The sequence below is a fragment of the Eurypyga helias genome, unplaced genomic scaffold (assembly GCF_000690775.1).
Source record: "Eurypyga helias isolate BGI_N326 unplaced genomic scaffold, ASM69077v1 scaffold5061, whole genome shotgun sequence".
NCBI classification, from domain to species: domain Eukaryota; kingdom Metazoa; phylum Chordata; class Aves; order Eurypygiformes; family Eurypygidae; genus Eurypyga; species Eurypyga helias.
Genome location: NW_010230052.1, coordinates 9,482 through 28,923, shown reverse-complemented (window position 1 = coordinate 28,923; position 19,442 = coordinate 9,482). Strand labels below are relative to the sequence as shown.

The following is a 19,442-nucleotide window of genomic DNA, read 5'->3' as shown; positions in this document are numbered from 1 at the left end:
TTTTTAAAAATATTGTTGTGTTCCTTGGGTGCATTCGAGTGTAATGTTTCATAGTGGATAATAACAGCACCTCAGTGCTGTGTGAATATTAAAAGAGGCTCATGTGTCTCAGTTAGGCAAGGGGATTAATGCAAAAATGCATTTTTAAGAGCAGAGCTATGATGTGGAACCACATACAGACTGGTGTCAGATGAGCTGATCTGGCCTTTCCCAAGCTGTGGGTTAGAAAAGTGGCGTGTCCTGTGTCTGTGCTCCGCTGCTGAGAGTTTACCAAACGAGCAATAGACTTCTCTGAAATACGCTGGGTCTCCTCCCTTGCCACCTTGCAGTCTGGTGAAGAAGAGAGGAGTAAATCTAGAGGGGGAGGAGGAGATGGCCGCATGATAGCTCTGCAGTTGATCGCTAGAATCCCTCCTTTCCTTCTGGAGAGGTGGGTGAGGATGATTGTGCATTTGTGGATTAAGTGTAACAAAGTGAAGAAAAACACACCTTAATCCTATTTCTCTCTTTCTTCTCCCTTCACTCCATACTTTTCATTCCCTGTTACTCATACCTTTTTTTTTTTTTAAATATTTTTATTCATCCATGCCCTTTTTTATCTCCATGGGACACTGGTTTGTGCACTCTCTGCTCGTGGGCACCGCACACAGCTCACCCTTTCTTTCTCCAATCAGGATGGCGGCCTAGTGGAAGAGCCCACTACTTCACCATTTTTGCCTTCACCAAGCCTGAAGCTCCCCCTTTCAAACAGTGCACTCCCTAATCAGACCCTGGGCGGGATTGCCTCAGGGCTGGGCATGCAAAACTTGAATTCTTCTAGACAGGTAAGGCTGCTGGGGGAGATCCCAAGCTGAATTTCAGCTCCTTGGACTCGTCACTTCCCCAGGGGAAACAGTGGTTTAAACTGAAAGTGCGTGCAACATCTTTGTTCACGTGACATATCAGTGGTGAAACTGCCTGCTCTGTGAACATTTCACTTTATGGGACATAAACTAGCTGCTTAGTTGTAATTAGCCTGCTAATTACATGCACGCATTGAGCAGAGACTGTAGTGTTACGGATATATACCACTGAACCCTGGTATAGCTCTGCCTTGGTCGACAAGAGGTTTCTTTTTTTGAGGTGTTGCTAATTGTCACGGACACTAAGGCAGGGACACTGCTCTAACTTGTCTTTCCTGACTGGCATAATTATTTAGTGGTGAGATGGGTGAGAAGTGATGGGGGCATTTTTATTCCTTCTGTAAGTGTCAAGACAGCTCATAGCTTTGACAGGTCGTAAGAAAGAAACTGCGCTTCTGGCACCGCTGGTCAAATAGAGCGTTGTGACAAGAGGGGTGTTTTGGCCCCTGGGTAGAACATGCTGAAAGGGAAATAAAAGGGAAGAAAGGGAAAGGAGATGGACGGAAAAATTCACAAACACCACGACACCGAGAGGTCATAAACTACTCTTGGTTACGAAAAGGTTATTTTTGACATGTAAACCGAAGTTCCAGCAAAGATAATAAATAACAACACAGAAAAGCTATATATATCATTCTGTGGTGGCTTTTATTACATATATTCTTTTAAAGTTAGCTTTCTAAAGGCAGTACTTGTGTAGCACTTCCAGGCCACTAAGCATATCGTGGAGAAGCGGAGACTGCACTAACAGCATGTCCATTATCAGTAGCGTTGTAAAGTGACTGAGTACGGAAACTGCCCAGCTGATTTACGGATTGGGATGCTCTGAGTTTAATGACTCCATTCTCCTCTCCCTTGCTACACAGACACAAACATTTTTGGCAAATACTTTTCACTGTTCGTCTTGTGACCCTCTAGGGTTTTGCATCCTTACAAAAGCGATCTTCAAGTTCAGGTACCTTCTTGTTGAGGCGTCTGTACAACATTTGGGATGCTGGGTACGTGGCGATCTTTGCCATGCCCAATTCTAAACCTGCCTGTCAATACAGACTGTATACACTGGTTTCCTTATCCGTGCTTGTCGTAATCACTGAGGATAAAGACTGCACAGATAAACAATTTGCAGGTTATATGTTGAGTGATGTCTTTAAATGCCAGTGTCTTTCTTGTCCTGCTGTAGATACCGAGTGGCAATCTGGGTATGTTTGGCAATAGCGGAGCAGCACAAGCCAGGACCATGCAACAGCCGCAGCAACCGCCAGTGCAACCTCTTAATTCATCCCAGCCTAGTCTTCGTGCTCAAGTGCCTCAGTTTCTATCCCCTCAGGTTAGACAAATTTCCATTCGTGAGCTTTCCCTTTCCCTGGAACTCTTCCGTGTTCGCTCCCGCTCCGTATGCATTCTGTCATGCTCCTGAGGCTTTGCAGCTGCCGTTGCCTGGCTCTTGTCTGTGATATTTATTTACCAGCCAGTTAGCATGTTGCACAGGTAAGGTGCTGCACATGTATGCTCTGTACGTTTTCTGCGTGGGCATGTTCTAGTGTTCCTGAAAAGCTGAGCAACTTGTTCTCAGCTCTTCTTCTATAAATGGACGTTTGAGTATGATTATAAAGATCTGTATTAGAGCCTATTGTTAATTTTTTGATAGTTCATGGTACTAGTTCTGGTAATAGTAATATTTTCCAGCTGATGTCTTGTGACTCATTAATGACTTACACAATTGCCAGTGTTAAAAGTAAATGTACAATGCTTAATACACTGTTTTTCCTTAGGTTCAAGCACAGCTTTTGCAGTTTGCAGCAAAAAACATTGGTCTCAGCCCTGCACAGTTAACCTCGCCAATTAATAATCCTCAGCATATGACGATGTTGAACCAGCTCTATCAGCTGCAGCTGGTAAGTTAAAAGACATGGCAAATAAGCTCTAAATTAGAATTAAAGGCATGAAGATAAATAAAGAGAATGGCTAGCTAAATTTTTTAATGGATGTAGCAGAACTTTTAAACAATTAGATGCTGATTTATTTGGTAGAGTTTCTTTTCAAAGAAATAAAACTATGTGTTTTGCCTCAGGCTTTATAAATAGTCATTTCTGAGATAATTATTCTTTACAGCTGGTCAGTGGAAATAAAAAGTCAGTTGTCTTCTTCGTACTGGCACGAGCAACATAGTATATTCCCAAATAGCACTAATCTGTGTAGTACATGCCAACGTATGCAACTGATTGACCAACTGGGAAACTTGTGTCACGACGTAACAGAAAAGAAATCTTGGCAGTGCTGGTCACCTGAGTTACCTGGAGAACTTCCTTCAGTTGCCTTACTAAATAATAAAGTATAGGGTAAATTTCCTGGAATTAATGGAATGTGTATTAAATGTATTGTGATAAGAAACTGCTTTTCTCTAAAGTGGTGTACTTCTGCTGTATTTGCAAATTTGACATATATATGTGTGTATGAAAACATCTAATTGTATTTTAAGTATATTTTTTAGAGATACTGCTAACAGTAAGTCTGTATTTGCTAGTGTTAAACAAAATCGAGGATGACAAACTAACTTAGTTGCTGATCTCAGTGTGCTAGTCAAACTCATACTGTAACAGTGGTTGATACTATTATTCATTTCTGGTTATGTTTCCTAGTTTTGAGGAGCACCCCATTGATCTCATGCCATGGTAATAATTGAACATGTGAACAGCTACTTGAAAAATATATGTATAGAATTCCTTTGGATTTTATAGTCGCATGTTTCAGAGAAACACATTGGGGGAAAAAAAAACCTTACTGCTCAGTTAACCACATTAAAACTGTGGAAGTTTTCTGGAATAAAGCAACACAACACATTAGATACAAAGTGTTGTCAGAACTCAAAATGGCTAAAGCAAAATCAACTATTGGTATTTATCCCAGTTGTACAAAATACTAAACATCTATTTTAATTTTTGCTTTGTGTTACTTTTTTTTTCAGAAAAATAAGTGAGTTCCTAATGACCACATATTGCTCACAAACTCATCATTTTTTTAACGTAGGTGTTTGGTTTAAAAAAAAAATGTAAATAAAAACGCTGGACTTAAATATATTATAAACTACATTTGTAACAAGATTGTTACTTCTGCTTCATTGACTGTTTTCAGAAAACTCCAATGTTTCTGTCTTTATGATAATGTACCAGAGCAGTTCAGGGAAGCTTGTTCAGCTTATTGTGTATGTTAGGACCTCTGACCTCTCATTCCTATCCTGTAGGCGTACCAACGTTTACAAATCCAGCAGCAGATGTTACAGGCTCAGCGTAATGTTTCCGGACCCATGAGACAACAGGAGCAGCAAGTAGGTTTGCCTGCCACTTCAATCCCTCCATTAGAGTGTGGCTTCAGTAGCTTACAGAGATCATACTACGTTGTACCAAAGCAGCTAAAGCATCCTTAGAAACAGTAGCATAGTGCATGGCTTGAGTACTGAAAAGGAGAGTGCTAGAGTAATAAAGCTGTTTCACAGCATTCGGTTGTTGGCGGAAAGCTCTTCAACCCTTAACACAGTCAATTTTTATTTGTGAAGAGATCTGTTGTCTTATTTCATTGTAAAGAAAAGCACAAGAATTCTAGAGTCTCTTTTGTTCAATTGAGCATTTATTGATTCTTTTTCTTGCCAGGTTGCACGTACAATCAATAACATGCAGCAGCAGATCCAGCAGCACCAGCGCCAGCTGGCCCAGGCCCTGCTTATGAAGCAGCAGCCTCCCCCTCCACATCTATCTTTGCACCCCTCTGCAGGCAAATCAGCCATGGATAGCTTTTCACCCCATCCCCAGGCTCCCGGCCTATCTGACCTGCAGACCAAAGAGCAACAGTCTTCACCGAACACCTTTGCTCCTTACCCTCTTGGTAAGTGCCCTTCATTAAAGCAGTCCCATGTGAAAAAGACACAGGGAGTATATTTCATTAATTCGGAATCTAAATATTTTGCTCCACAGTGTAACACATACAGAAATACCAAAGATAGGTTGACCAGTGTTGAAATGCTGAAACAAATCATGTGCCTGTCTGGTAGCTCATCAGGTGGTCTGTGCTGTGCCTACAAATATCAGAACAGAATATCACAGAAGATTTGCTTAATTAACTATCTACTTATGTTGCTATTTATGAACTAAATATAAATTGACAATGTCATGTTGTAAAATACACCAATGTCAGATTGATGAACAGGAATGTCATCTGGAAGTCATGTCAAGTCATCTTCCCCCTATAATCAACACTGGTAAGGCATCAGTTTTGGTCAGTGTATTTCAAGAAAGATACAGGACATTTTGAAGGAATTCAGAGAGAGTGTTCTGCAGATAATTAGGTGTTTCAGAAACATGGCTTCTAGGGAAAAAAGGAAACCCTCTGCACACTTCAGTCTAAGGAAAAGACTTGAGACACGCAAGAATCTTCAAAAATGTCAACGATAGCTACCAAGTTTTCTTTCATGTGGGAAGGCAAGAGGTAGTAAACTTCTGCATAAAGGGAGATGTAGTTAAACATGAAGGATCACTTCCTCGCTTTAAACAAAGTAGAGTACTGGAATAAACAGTTATCTGGGAGGTTTCTGAAATATTCACCAGTCATTTTGTGGTAGGTTAGACATAGATCTGTCCAGTATAATTGATGTCAAAATAATTGATTCGGCCTTGAGACAGAATGGACAGAACACCCTTTCAGACCTGTTTTCTCTGTGATGGTCTGACGTATGCTACAGACTTCATTTATGACATAAAGGAATTAATTTTCTCTCTTTGTGACTCTCTTTATGCTGTGTACAATAGAACTGCCAAGCTTTATCTACCATGCAGCAGTAAAGAAGGTAATTCCGACTGCTGTGGTGAGCTGTTATAGCAGGGAGCATCCGTAGGCAGAAGAATTTATGTATAAAGGCCTAAGTCTAAGAGGTTCTTATCGTATCTCAGCTTCCGGTGATCTGCTGACGTTCAGGAGTACATATCAAAAAGGATCCAGAGTCATGTCACACAAACCTTTCAGAATTATTCCCTAAATACAGCTTGGGTGATAGTATTCTGTGTATACAAAATAGATGCCCAAATTGTGCAATACCTGCTGTGATGAATAGCAGCTGTTTGTATGGCCTTTTAATTAGTTGCTTTGTTTGGGGTTCTAAAAATGTTGTTAGCAAAATAAAGTGGCAGATATCATGGGGGTGTGCTACTGAGACGTTAGGAGTATTTTGACCTGGCAGTGGCATGCTGCAGATTATTCACTGGTTTAAATGTACCATTCCAGTGCGTTCTTTCGGAATTTGTTTTGTGAAAGGAGTGAAGAAACTGCAGGTAGGAATACTGACAGTTTAAAAATGTTATCCCTACATCTTTCTTTTTTCCTCCTTCTGGCAAAGTGTTAACATTTTCTGAATTCATGGGAGTTACATTGGTGTTCCCATAAAAGCAAAAGTTCTTGACAGCAGGTTGAACATGTTCATAGCAAATTACTACACGTACACACGGATGTTGGAAAATTAGTGTTTCATAATTTCTTTAGCTGGATTTTTAAACACAGTTTTTAATCCCCCAGTATATTGTGGATATCTAATGGCCTATTTCCCCTTAGCTGGACTGAACCCAAACATGAATGTAAATAACATGGACATTACTGGTGGTTTGTCAGTGAAGGACACTTCTCAGTCCCAATCTCGCCTTCCTCAGTGGACACATCCCAACTCAATGGATAATCTGTCTAGTGCTGCTTCTTCGCTTGACCAGAACTCCAGCAAGCACGGTATGTGACGCGTAATCTCTGCGACGGTCTGACTTTTTGAGACCGGAGGCACGTTGCGATTGTCATTTTTCTCATGTTACTGTTTTGGGTACGTGTTTGTATGTGGTTGGTACAAGCGCCCTCTGAGCCTGGGGTATTTCTAGAGATGGTTTCTGCAGTCGCATTCAGCAGTGCACTGAAGTTCTTGCAGCTGTCACTTCCTGCGTGCATTGTTAGAATGGTTTTCTTCCGTTGGCTGAATTCTGTTGCTCAGAACGTGGAGTTCAAGTCAAACAAGCCGTTAGTGTTGGCACAAGTCCCACAAGCTTCCCCTTACTCAAGATCTGTGTGCTTTCAATACAAAGAAACACTGGCTTTCTCCCACAATTTTTCCAATATCATGAACCTCTCATAGCGAGTCCTGTGCAAAGGCATGATGGATTACATAATTACCTACCCTGGGAGTTGGAGCACAAACTTCATGTTTTTCCAGAGGTGGTTGCTAATCTGTTTGAACACCTTTATCCCTAACGCCTTCAGTATCCTGAGTCATTTACTCCTTTATTTCCTGTACCAAGTTTGTTCTGTTAGAACATGGTGCTCTGTTAACTTTATTGTATCCTGGATTTTATTATGAGCAGTGTGAATTATTTCTTTTACAATAGTTTTTTATTCTGCAAGCAGCTGTACTCTTTATGCCAAATAGTTGTTTGATAGTTTGTAGGAACATGAGAATGGCCATTTCAAGTCATCCATCCCGTCAGCAATGGATACCAAGTGAAGGATGAGAAGGGGGCTTGCCTACAGTGATACTGCTTAGTATGCCGTCTCAGCAAATTCTGTTTACTATCAGTGTCATGATTTGAATTACTTAGTCTCTTTTGGCAGTAATGACATCCAAATTTCTTAACTCGAGTGTCTGGATTGTACCAGTGGTGTATTTCCTAGTAAGGCTTCAGAGACTGTTACGCCTTGCTTGCTGTGTTTATATTTTAATTTTCCCTTTTATTTTTGTAATACAGAAAAAGAAAATAAGAAAACAATAGCAGCATAGGGACTGATGAAATTCCGTACCCAAAATTAGTCCCCCTTTTAAACAAAGCCTTTCCATTTCATTCATTACAGGTGCTATACCTGGAGGTTTAAGTATTGGTCCTCCAGGAAAGTCCTCCATTGATGACTCTTACGGCCGGTATGATCTGATTCAAAACAGTGAATCGCCCGCCAGTCCACCTGTAGCTGTTCCTCACAGCTGGTCACGTGCCAAAACCGATAGTGATAAAATCTCCAATGGCTCCAGCATAAACTGGCCACCAGGTAACAAAATAGAAAGCATTCGTGTTAAACTGATGCCCTTAAAATGTGTTGTTGGTTTTACGAATTGAATTCTCATGCCTTCTGGTGTACAGGAACTTCGGAGAATTATGGCCACATACTCTTCTTTTTATTGTCTTTGAAACAGAGTTTCATCCAGGAGTGCCATGGAAAGGACTGCAGAATATTGATCCCGAAAATGACCCTGATGTTACTCCTGGAAGTGTTCCAACTGGGCCTACCATCAACACCACGATACAGGATGTTAATCGCTATCTTCTCAAGAGTGGAGGTAAACACACAAATCACTGTCACATCCCTTTATACTTCCTTTTTCTTTCCAAAAAAGGTTGATATTCTATATTATGGAGGTAGTATATTTTTGCATGTAATCCTCATCTTACAATGCTTCTGCTCTGAACATTCACTGAAAGTCCAGAAATACTTGATTTAAATAGGGGACTAAGAAGCTCCCATTCTCCATGGGAGTGTAAATAATTTTATATTGAGAGGGCTGTGAGACGTAATGTGAACTTCGGTGGTCACTGGAAGTTCTTGTAACGTGTGATACTTTGTTTTCAACGAGACTTCACTCTCCGTACTGACCAACCTCTTACATACCCTTTGTGAAATATCCAGAAGACACAACGAAAGCTCCACAGCTGTTGCTGAGGCAGCTGGCCTGTCACACGAATTGATCGTAGCTGTGTTACAAGACCAATCAGCAAATTAAACAAGAGCTGTTTTATCCCCAAAACCATCAAAGAAAAGGATAAAAATAGGGAATTTACTAGTGAAGTAGTATTTTCCAGCGCCATTTCCATTCCTTTTGTTCTTGCAGTGTTTACTTCATGATTAAAAGGCTGTTCTCTAAAAAAATACACCATTGGGACTGTGCTGCTTGTTAACTAGACGTACTAGAAGTGGCTCAAGGGAGAGGTGGTTTGGTTTAACTGTGATCAGTGTGCCGAAATAGGCAAGTCACCTGCACTCTGTTAGAGCACTCTAATGGGACAGCATAATCGGGACCCGTCAGGATTAAAAATGTGGATTTTATTCCAGTAGTTACATCACTGATAGCTGTGTAGGTTGTAAATCAGAGCTACACGTGCAAGGAGTTTCCAGCTCTGGGCTTGTTAACTTGGGTGAAGGGATGTGAAACCTGAGGGAAAGGAGGCAGGGGTTTGCATTGCCCAGAATGATGTTTGTTGTCTCTTCCCAGAAAGCAATCTTTATGTCAGATGAAACGTGGAGTGTGCGTGTGCACGAGTGATGTTGAACTAACTTCTAATGACACAAATGTACTTCAAGGGACAGGCTACCTGGATGGTTGGAAGTTACAAAAAGAAAATGTAAAGACATCACCCAGTCAAAATTCAGATATGGTGCACCCAGGAAACACTCCCCTTAGGCCAGCAGCCTGACCCTACAGAGCTATACCTGTAAGTTAGATGATACCTACTACAGGTCTTGCTTCGTTATAGGAGCAAAGGATACGCTGGCTCTGTTGGTACATATAATCTGTCTGTGGAATGAAGAAATAATTAACACCTCTTAGAGAGGGGCAGTATAGATTATCTCTGCAGAAGTAAATGGGCCCTCAAGCCAAAACGTTCTGAAAAAAGTGACTGTTGGGTCCCAGGTGTGCTTCCTTATCTCACTAGCTTATATGCATTTATAGTAGTACTGTAAGGGGCAGGGAGTTGGACTCAGTGATCCTTATGGGTCCCTTCCAACCTGACATATTCTATCATTGTATAATACAATTTTTGTTAAAAATGTAGTTGCTGAATCTGTTTATGCTCGTATCATCTAAGTGTTTGCTCGTAGGTAGAACTAGCTCTTAACGTCAGTGCCCCTCCACATGAGATTGGGGCTTTCACGATAGGCTTCTGGGAGGAGACCGCCTTTGAATACTGCAGCCCGAAGTACACGGATGGTGCTGGCCAAGCTGAAGTCCGTTTAGAGGGCTAGATGGTGGTGTGTACCATCCTTGCGCTGTACACTTAGAAGGAGGCAAAAACTAAGCTTTTGGGTTGTTTTTTGTTTTACCCTGTTTGCTGCTGCTGTGAGCCAGGGTCAGCTGCTGTGAGCTGAAAGTCTTAGACACATGGAATCAGGAACAATTACAGCTCTGTGGGCATACGAGCCTTTAACAGAATTCCCTCACTCCGGCCTGGGGAATAGATGTTTTCCAGAGATGGTCTTGATACAAAGATATTTGGCTTCAGACCGATGTCTGTATTGATGTGTCCTGTGGAGCTCAGTGAGGCTGGATAAGGTGAAGTTTGGTTGGTCGCTGTTCAGTGCGAAGTGTAGCCTGTGTTTTTTATTGAGCTATGAGGGATGAGAATGTCCTTTTTCTTCCTCCCTTCCACCTCAGTACAGCACTCCTTTCCAAAGAACTCACCTCCTTTTTTATAAGTCAAAGAGGTTTCAGTATCACAGTATATCTATGTATGTCAGGAATGATGAGTCACCTAGGATACACACTTAATTTTGTTTGTGGCTAAAGAGAATACTTGCAGCTCTTCTGGTTTATAATGAAGATGTTTTATTTTATGTTCAGTTTCTTTCATTTGCTGCCAGTAAGGAAATTGTATGTATGCCTAGATAACTCCTCAGATTGTAAGTGACTTACCAAGATGGTTTCAGGCTATTGCATTTAATGTTGTCAGTTTGAGAAGAGATTGCTAAAATATATCCTTGCTTTACTGAAAGTCTGCAAAAATCTAGATGTTTGTGGGCATTAGGATGTAGGCGAAGTGCTTACCTTGAGTAATTTAGGACAAGTCACCCATGGAAAGAGGTCAGTTTATCATACACATCTATGCTCATCTACAGTTGCCATTGCTTATGTCAGCCAGCAGAGCACCTTGATAAATGAAGCCTGTTTCTTGAGTCTGAACAGTTTAACTGAATTTTTACAAGAGTCACGTATCTTAAAAGGAAATGCGGAATTTATCTTCTGCATGAGCGCTGTACATTTGCTACTGTGCCAGCTTTCTTTTCTTTTCTACTAAAGACTTCTGCGTCACGTTATCATGCTTTCTGTAACATTTCATTCCTAGACTTCAGAGACCAGGCTGATTAAGGAAAATGCCTTGCATGGTTTGTATTTGCACATAATAGATTTGCTTATGTCACACCAAACATCACTTTGTCACACCGAACATCTTTCTTAGTTGCTTCTCTGCTGGTTCTGCAGGGTCATCCCCAACATCATCTCAGAATGCCACGCTGCCTTCATCGAGTGCCTGGCCGCTTAGTGCCTCCGGCTACAGTAGCTCTTTCAGCAGCATTGCATCCGCACCTAGCATTGCAGGTACGAAAAATGGCCTTTCTACTTTCACATCCTTCTGTGTTCTGAGAAAAAGGCCCTAGAAAGTGCTCTCCTACAGTCTTGCTACTATAGACAGAAGCGTATTTTTTAGTACTGTGCTAGGTAGATGGCTCTCCTGGCAGACAGCTCTTCGGTGGTGCGCGCTGGATGATGTGCCTGGAATTGTGCTGAGGAGAAATGTATTTATTCCACTTGCTGCCACATGCTGTCTCTCTGTATTGGCATCAGGATCTCTTTGTGACTACTTCCATTGCCACTTTGAGGAGGAATATTCTGTTGTCTCTGACCCCAGTAGAGCGAGCCTTACTAGACCCTTCCAGTAAGAGCTGATATGAAATGTTTGTTGATAAACTCACTGTTAAAAGTGAACCATCTTCAGCTCAGCAAAAAGTTTAGTAGTACCTCAAGGAGGTACTGTGCATGGCTGTGGAGGGGTTGGGTTCGGGGCTCTTACATGTCTTTTTAATAGCCAGTCCAAAGACTGATGCGCCCCTGAGCTCATAGATGGTCTAAGTAATTGCCCCATTTTTTTAACGAGCTATAAATTCTTGAGCATCTATCTTCTCAAATCATGGAATCTTTGCTTGCAAACTGGCTATCTAAATACCCAGTTTATCTCGTTATAAAAGTGTGTTGGGACTGTCGTATGGATTCTGTTAGCATTTTCCTACCTAACCAGTGCAAACCCTCCCCTTTGAATAAATGAAGCTGCAGCCTCCAGGTTTGCAGAACACCCACCGAAAAGGGTCTGTTTGAAATGTTTTACTTGTCCAGTGAAAGCGAAAGGAAGGAGGCTTGTTTGTCTTTTCTCTGCCATGCTTTTCTGCTTTGTTTTTGTTTTTCTCCCATGTCATCTTATCTTTGTTAACCCCGTGAGTAGTGACATAGCAACATCTAATCTGTGGTCACGTGCACGTGCCACGTGCTGCATCGCAGGCTGAGCTGCTCTGAGTTCTAGAAATCAGACCCTCCCATTTCCCCCCACCGTTTTACCCTTGTTAATGTCTTCATCATCATTGTCAAATTATTTCTTGCTACTGTTTGCAGGAGGATGAGAGAGTGGTTGCCCTTTCACTTAAATTGCTATGATTCAGTATAAAATCTTTGAGTTAAATGATAAATAGAGACAATCTGGGGAGTGTGCATGTGTATGTAACTGAAGCTGTGATTTGGTGGCTAGTAAATATGATTTTAGGACTACTCGGTGGCTGCGTGATGAAAAGCATTGATTCAGTATAAACATAATCTGCCTGGTCAAATCTGGTTTTAAAGAAGTTTACAAGATTTTTGCATCGTGGCCTTTGTCAGACCAAGTATTTTCTTACTGTCTGCCATCAACCTGAAAGCATTGAGGCAGCATAACCACAGTACCATTTGCTGTGGCAGAAGATGGAGTGATGTGACCGTTACAGCCCATTCCAGTCAGACGTGGGCTGGTACTGGTGGGACTGTGCTAGGACAAGGAGATTGGACTCTAATTTCACAGCATATGGTGGTACAAGGAAGAAAGGCAGGGATTTTTAAGTCTGAAGGTGAATAAAGGGTTTTGGTTTGGTATCTGTAATATGAATCAGTTTTGTCTGCCACGCTGAACTGTATTTGTCATTCTTGGTTTTTTGTATTATTTTATAAAACTCTCATTCGGCAGGAACAGCAGTAAGATAGTGTAAAAACTGATCAGGGGAAAAAAACAAACAGTAAAAAGTTAGTGTGACAGGTTGTAGTATGTTCTAATCTACTGAAGACTTTGCTTTTCTCCAAGACACTTGTAAAAAAGAATATCTGTTACCTTGAGTATTCAGAAATACAGTTTTCATTGGTCTTTGATCTTTGGAATTCTAATAATATGTCAGAAGAACATATGGATATACTGCTCACTTGTTATTGGATAAAATGAGTCGCGTAAGAAAAAGTGATTTAGTCCTATTAAACCTTTGAGAGAGACAGTCTTGAAGTGTTTCATTTTAACTGATGAAACTAGGTTTTGAATACTTAAGTCCATTTTCTGGTCTTTTTTTTCATGTATCATCTTTTACAAGAAAGCAAAATAGTAGGAGATTTTAAAAAGGGAACTGTGTGTGTAGCAGGTGTTGTAAGATTCATGAAACACAAAATTATTTGAAAACGTAAAGACTCGTGTAAATAGGTTCAGAGGATACAGGTTTGGTATCAGTGGATGATACAGAGCCTATCGTTTTCTCTCCTGAAAAGAATATAGTCGGTGGGGAAGCTTGCTCATTACCCATCGTACTTGGATTAACAGTTGTTGCGAACTAAAAATACACAAACGCATTCTTTTTCTATCGCAGGTAAACTGTCAGACATCAAGTCTACGTGGTCCTCTGGCCCAATCTCTCACACGCAAGCCTCTCTATCCCATGAACTATGGAAGGTACCCAGAAACACTACTGCTCCGACGAGACCACCTCCAGGCTTGACTAACACCAAGCCATCATCTACGTGGGGTGCCAGTCCCCTGGGTTGGACCAGCTCCTACTCCTCTGGTACTCTTGACCTCTGTGTTTTATAACATCACAGTCCCTTCTTCTGAGAAGTGCTTGTTTTTATTCTGTGTGACAGTAGTGAGGCACCCCATAGCTCTGTATTCAGCTCCAGAAACTTGAGATACCAAGTACATATACCAGTAAATATCTAAATATACCGCTTAAAGATGCCAGTGAAGTGTGTGTTTTGGTTATGAAGCTCATGGCTGTTTATTTTAGATGGGATAAGCTGTAAAAATGAAGCTGCCCTCTTTCAGGTGTCCATATGAGTAATTCTGCAAAGGAACTGCCAAATAATTTCACTCCAACTGGGATTTTTTTTCCATTTCCTTAATTTCTAAAACTAAATTTTAAACACGTTTCTCGTTTTGTGGTATGATCTGTGGCTGTCTGCGAGGCTTCAAGATGAGTGGATTGGCCCATGGGATTTAATACGGAACATGTTTTTTGGAGAGTGGATGTGAAGCGTTTAGGACCTGATGGAATGTCAGGGGCCTCAGGGAATGACTTCGTTTTTTTTCATGGAGACTCTTTTTAGATGCCGTTGTTGTGCTTCAGTACAAATACGACAAACGATGGATGTGGCTATATAAATATGTATTTATCATGTTTGTGAAGTGGTGTCAGCTTTAAAAGTGTTACAGCTATTAGTAAAGCTGACTGTTTTGTTAACCTGCTTTCACTATGTTGGGAATTACATGTTCTTCCCTCTTTTTGCCATTTCTTTTGTGTTAATTTTCTTCGGCAAAACCCCACCTGGTGGGCAGATGCTGCTGGTGCCAGGATTCTCTCTGGAGCCTGAGTGTGGTCACGCATGTGCCTGCAGAAGTGCTGCGGTTTCTCGAATGCCACTCCTAAATGTCAAGCTTGTACAGTTTCTCGTTGTAAAACACCAGGCTGAAATTGGAGAAGCAGGTTTTGTGGATTATGGCCTGGTGTCTTCAATCAGGACATTGTCAGGGCAGAAATACCTGTTTTGAATCTGTCACTGGCAAGATGCTGCAGTGCTGTAGAAATGGTTCATAACAACAGCGATGGGAGCTCGGACATCTGAATGGCTTTTAAAATGTGTCTTCCAGATTAATTCTGATGTAACCCAGAGATAGAGTTTGTGTCATACCTGCACCCGCTAGTTTTCTAATAGTTACTGTGGGAATGTGAAAGACAGCACAGATCTTTTAAATGCAACAAAAGCAGGGTTTCGTTCAGCAACCTGTCGTTCTGAGAAGGCAATAAATCAAGATGTGAGGAGACTGCTGGAGGATTTGTTTCCGGTAGCAGTAATGCTTGCTGATATGTTGTGATTCCAGAGAAGTTTTCTTCTTGTAGTATGCTCACCATGTCGTGATCAAGCGTTCTGTTGTGGTGTTTGTGTTGTAGGCTCTGCATGGAGTACTGACAGCTCAGGGAGAACAAGCAGCTGGCTGGTTCTTCGAAACCTCACACCCCAGGTAAATGGAGCTGTATGTAACTAGCTGTGAAAAGAGACTTGTCACACTGGAGATAAGAACATTTATCAACCGTGGTCATTTGGCTCATGTGAAGGGAAAATAATTGCGCTGCATTTATTACAAGTGTCTGTCTTCTACAGGGAATTTGTTACGATTTCGAAGTGCCGTCAAAGGGCTTTTAAGTCTGTAATTAGTCATTCAGGGTGCACCATTTATGCATGTATAAGTTTGGAGGTGAATGATGTTTTAAAGCAGATACAGAGATGTAAAATCTGCTGTCCTTACGGAGTTTTTTTGGGTTCTTCTCCTAAGTCTGTCAGATCCTCTAGTCCTCCATTTGGTGTCATTCACAAGGAAGAACCTAAAACCACAAAGCCTTGAATGTAGACATCTAAATTAATCTTGGGGAAAATTTAGTTTAGGAACAGTGTGCTTTTCCTTTGACTTATTTATGGACTTGTATGTACTTCTAATGATAATATAATTTATATCACCAAAATCAGGAAATACTGTGCAGTAGACTGTAGAGGTCTTAAGAAGACAGGAAATCTCACTCAATGAAGACAGTGATAAGTCTATAATTAAATTGTTCTTATGGAAGAAAAACTTCTTTTTTTCTTTAGCTTTTAAAACTTGTTTAGTTAACAAGGATTTAAAGTAAAATCACAAAAATACAGATAACCTTTCTCTCTTAACAGATTGATGGTTCTACACTGCGGACACTGTGCTTGCAACATGGCCCTCTAATAACATTCCACTTGAACCTGACGCAAGGGAATGCTGTGGTCCGATACAGTTCTAAGGAAGAAGCAGCCAAGGCCCAAAAGTCTCTGCATATGTACGTTTCTCCTCTCTTTCCTTTGTTTTGAAGCCACTTTTATCTCAGAAACTGTTTTCTTAGGCATTTATTTGCTAGGACCTGGAACCGATTACTAGTTAGTTTAACCCGATTTTGGAAACTACCTAATGAGAGTTAGAAGAAATTACTGGGGGCTAGATACTCATATACTACTGAATAAGAGGTCATTACCAAACTTGATAATAGGTATTCACCTTTGATAATGTGCTGAGTAAGGATTTGTTGCCGAGAAGGCAGAGAATTTGTAGGATGTGGTAAGAATTCCAGAGGATGCCCAGAGTGTGAGGCAAGGTTTTAGCTTAGACAGCAACAGAAAGGACAAAACGGTAATAAATGAAGAATGTGTTCATGGTTGTTGCCTTTTCTAAAGGAGTTATGAAAGCTTGAAGAAATGTATGACAACAAAATGTGATTTTTAGATGTTACGAAATCCACGGGACTAATTGGCATAGTATGCAGGAATTTGAGTGATAAAATACATGACACAAGGGAGGGTTAGAAACACAGAGACTTTGGTGCTTAGAGTTGGAAAGCAGTCTTCTTTATCAATAGGCTGTAACATGAGTCTGATTTAAAATACAGATGATAGCAGAAACACCGTTTGGAGCTAGCTGTACTGCTGGCTTAATTACCTTCCCTGTGAGAGAGCAAATTCTATTAATGACTGTGGTGCTTTTTCAACTGTTGACCATTCTTTAATTAAATGTTACAAAGCAGCATTCAGAACAATTGGAGATGAAGAGTGGACCCATCTTAGTTAACATCACTTTGGATGTGGGCATCAGGTAAAGGTAATGATGCCAAAGACAAAAGTAATATGTGAGCTTAAAGATAAGTTCTTATTTTAAATATGTATATGGCAGTGTCCTTCCACCAGCAGTGATCTGGAAGGCCTTTGCTTAAACAGTTTTTCTAACAGGTGGTGGCTGCGAGGATGGGACAGCCCTTTCTGAATGAGAAGGGTTGGGCTCTGTATGTGTTTGGTTTGCTGGTGGGGTGACAACAGTAAAATACAGTGGGATTTGTGGAAGCCAACAGGACAGTATCAGAGTTCCAAGAGATAGCAGCCACTATCTGTTTCACAGATAAATGTTGACATGGAGTTGATCACTGGAAAATTCATCACAGAGCCAGCAGTCTCGGATCCCGTCTGATTTGATGTGGGAATAGCATTAGACACAGAGGACTGTACGTTGAAGAGTTAATGTTAAACACTGTGATGGGATAAGACGTGTAAAAGCAGGAAAGCACACTTGTTTGTTACATGTGAAAAAAGGATTCTCTGATCTTGCAGAGGCTCTAAGTTGTCTGAGAATATTTTTAGAAGGAAGAGGAATTACACACTGGAGGGTCCCGAGCTTGCTTTGCTACATTATGTGGTGCATTGTTGGATCTATATTTTGTATCCCATATTTTTAGTAAAGCAAAGTGCTGTAATTACTACGGGTCCCTGTGCCCAGCGCTCAGAAATAATAAAAGCTACAACACTGATGCAAAAGTAAGAGTGAGGAGAGGAGGCAGTGTTGCCAGGTACTTGCTGTAACTAAAAACTTACTGTTGAGCATGATGGCTGTAGGCATCCTGAGGTGCAAGGTGTCTTTCATTCTGCTGGTAGTTCTGGCAGATTTAAAAAAAAAAACGACTTAAGTACTGTATATTCTGGGGGGACAAATTAATGTGAAGAGAACATGGTTTGAAAATGCCTTATAATAAATTTGTCTTATGGGTGTGATTTGTTACTGATAAAGCTAGTGTCTTTATGTCTAACTAGAGTACAGCCTTCCATGATCCTAGAATGGTTTGGGTTGGAAGGGACCTTAAAGATCATCTCATTCCACCCCCCCTGCCATGGGCAGGGACACCTTCCACTAGACCAGGTTGCTCCAAGCCTCATCCAGCCTGGCCTTGGACACTTCCAGGGATGGGGCATCCACAGCTTCTCTGGACAACCTGTCCCAGTGCCTCCCCACCCTCTGTGGGAAGAACTTCTTCCTGATATCCAATCTAAACCTCCCTGCTTTTAATTTAAACCCGTTACCCCTTGTCCTGTCCCTACAGGCCCTTGTAAAAAGCCCCCCCCAGCTTCCTTGTAGCCCCCCCAGGCACTGGAAGGTGCTATAAGGTCTCCCCGGCGCCTTCTCTTCTCCAGGCTGAACACCCCAACTCTCAGCCTGTCCCCATGGCAGAGGGGCTCCAGCCCTCTGATCATCTTCATGGCCTCCTCTGGACTTGCTCCAACCAGTCAATATCCTTCTGATGCTGAGGGCGCCACAGCTGGACGCAGCACTCCAGGTGGGGTCTCACAAGAGCAGAGCAGAGGGGCAGAATCACCTCCCGCATGCATGTTCGTTCAGTGAGGTGGTCTGCACACACAGGTCTTTGAGGGTTGCCCTGTGTGTGTAGAAAGGTAAATAGAAAATAGGACAGGGAAGTCTGCCTAGGAGAATGGGTTGCTAAAAGTGAGCAGATGTGGCCTAACTCTACACCTGGAATTCAGCCTGGGGGAACATGTATTTATAACCACCCTGGATATTTCCAAAAGTGCCCTTTGCACCCTTTGTTTCACATCGCTGCACCTTTTGGTTTTGCCCTCAGGTGTGTCCTGGGAAACACTACCATCCTGGCCGAGTTCGCTGGAGAAGAAGAAGTCAACCGTTTCTTAGCACAAGGCCAGCCACTGCCGCCCACCTCCAGCTGGCAGTCCAACACTGGAACCAACCAGACTCGCCTGGGCTCCTCCAGCAGCTCCCACGGCTTGGTGCGCAACGACGCCGGCCACTGGAACACTCCCTGCCTGGGGGGCAAGGGGAGCAGCGACCTGCTGTGGGGTGGGGTGCCTCAGTACTCCAGCAGCCTTTGGGGACCCCCGAGCACCGACGACGGCAGAGTTATCGGAAGCCCGACACCTTTGAATACTCTTCTTCCGGGTGATCTTCTCAGTGGGGAGTCCATCTAGGAAACAAGAGAAACAAAATGGAAATAACAATCATCAGCACTAAAGGAAAAATAAAAATCGTAACCCTTTCCAGTCCCGGGCATGATGAAGAATCCAGCTTTAACAGATCAGACTGGCAGCCCTTTTTAGTACCTCTGTCCAATATCAAATATGAAACTGCAGAAGTCCTTGGGAACTGTTCATGAAACAGTATGGGCTACTTTGGTCAGTGTCACGTGCTAATGACAGGTTTTGGTTTTTTCATGGCTCTTTGTTTTATGTTGTCTTTTTATGTTTGTATGGTGATTTTAAAAACCAAGTGTAAAAGCTGCTTAGAATAGGTCTATCATGAAGGGCACTTTTCAGAATTTGGGCTGGAAAGGGTTATTTTA

At 41.8% G+C, this 19,442-nt stretch overlaps 1 protein-coding gene across 1 annotated transcript; it reads left to right on the top strand.

Annotated features, from left to right (window-relative positions):
* Positions 1-650: 650 nt before the first annotated feature.
* On the top strand, positions 651-19,440 carry LOC104516309 (trinucleotide repeat-containing gene 6C protein-like; the record flags this gene model as incomplete). The annotated part of the gene is made up of 13 exons (XM_010160599.1): positions 651-824; positions 2,083-2,229; positions 2,675-2,797; positions 4,144-4,227; positions 4,550-4,781; positions 6,498-6,665; positions 7,770-7,961; positions 8,107-8,250; positions 11,167-11,283; positions 13,611-13,805; positions 15,186-15,256; positions 15,955-16,094; positions 18,711-19,440. Coding segments are annotated over 13 exons (2,148 nt in total), but the record flags the coding sequence as incomplete, so codon positions are not given.
* Positions 19,441-19,442: the final 2 nt, after the last annotated feature.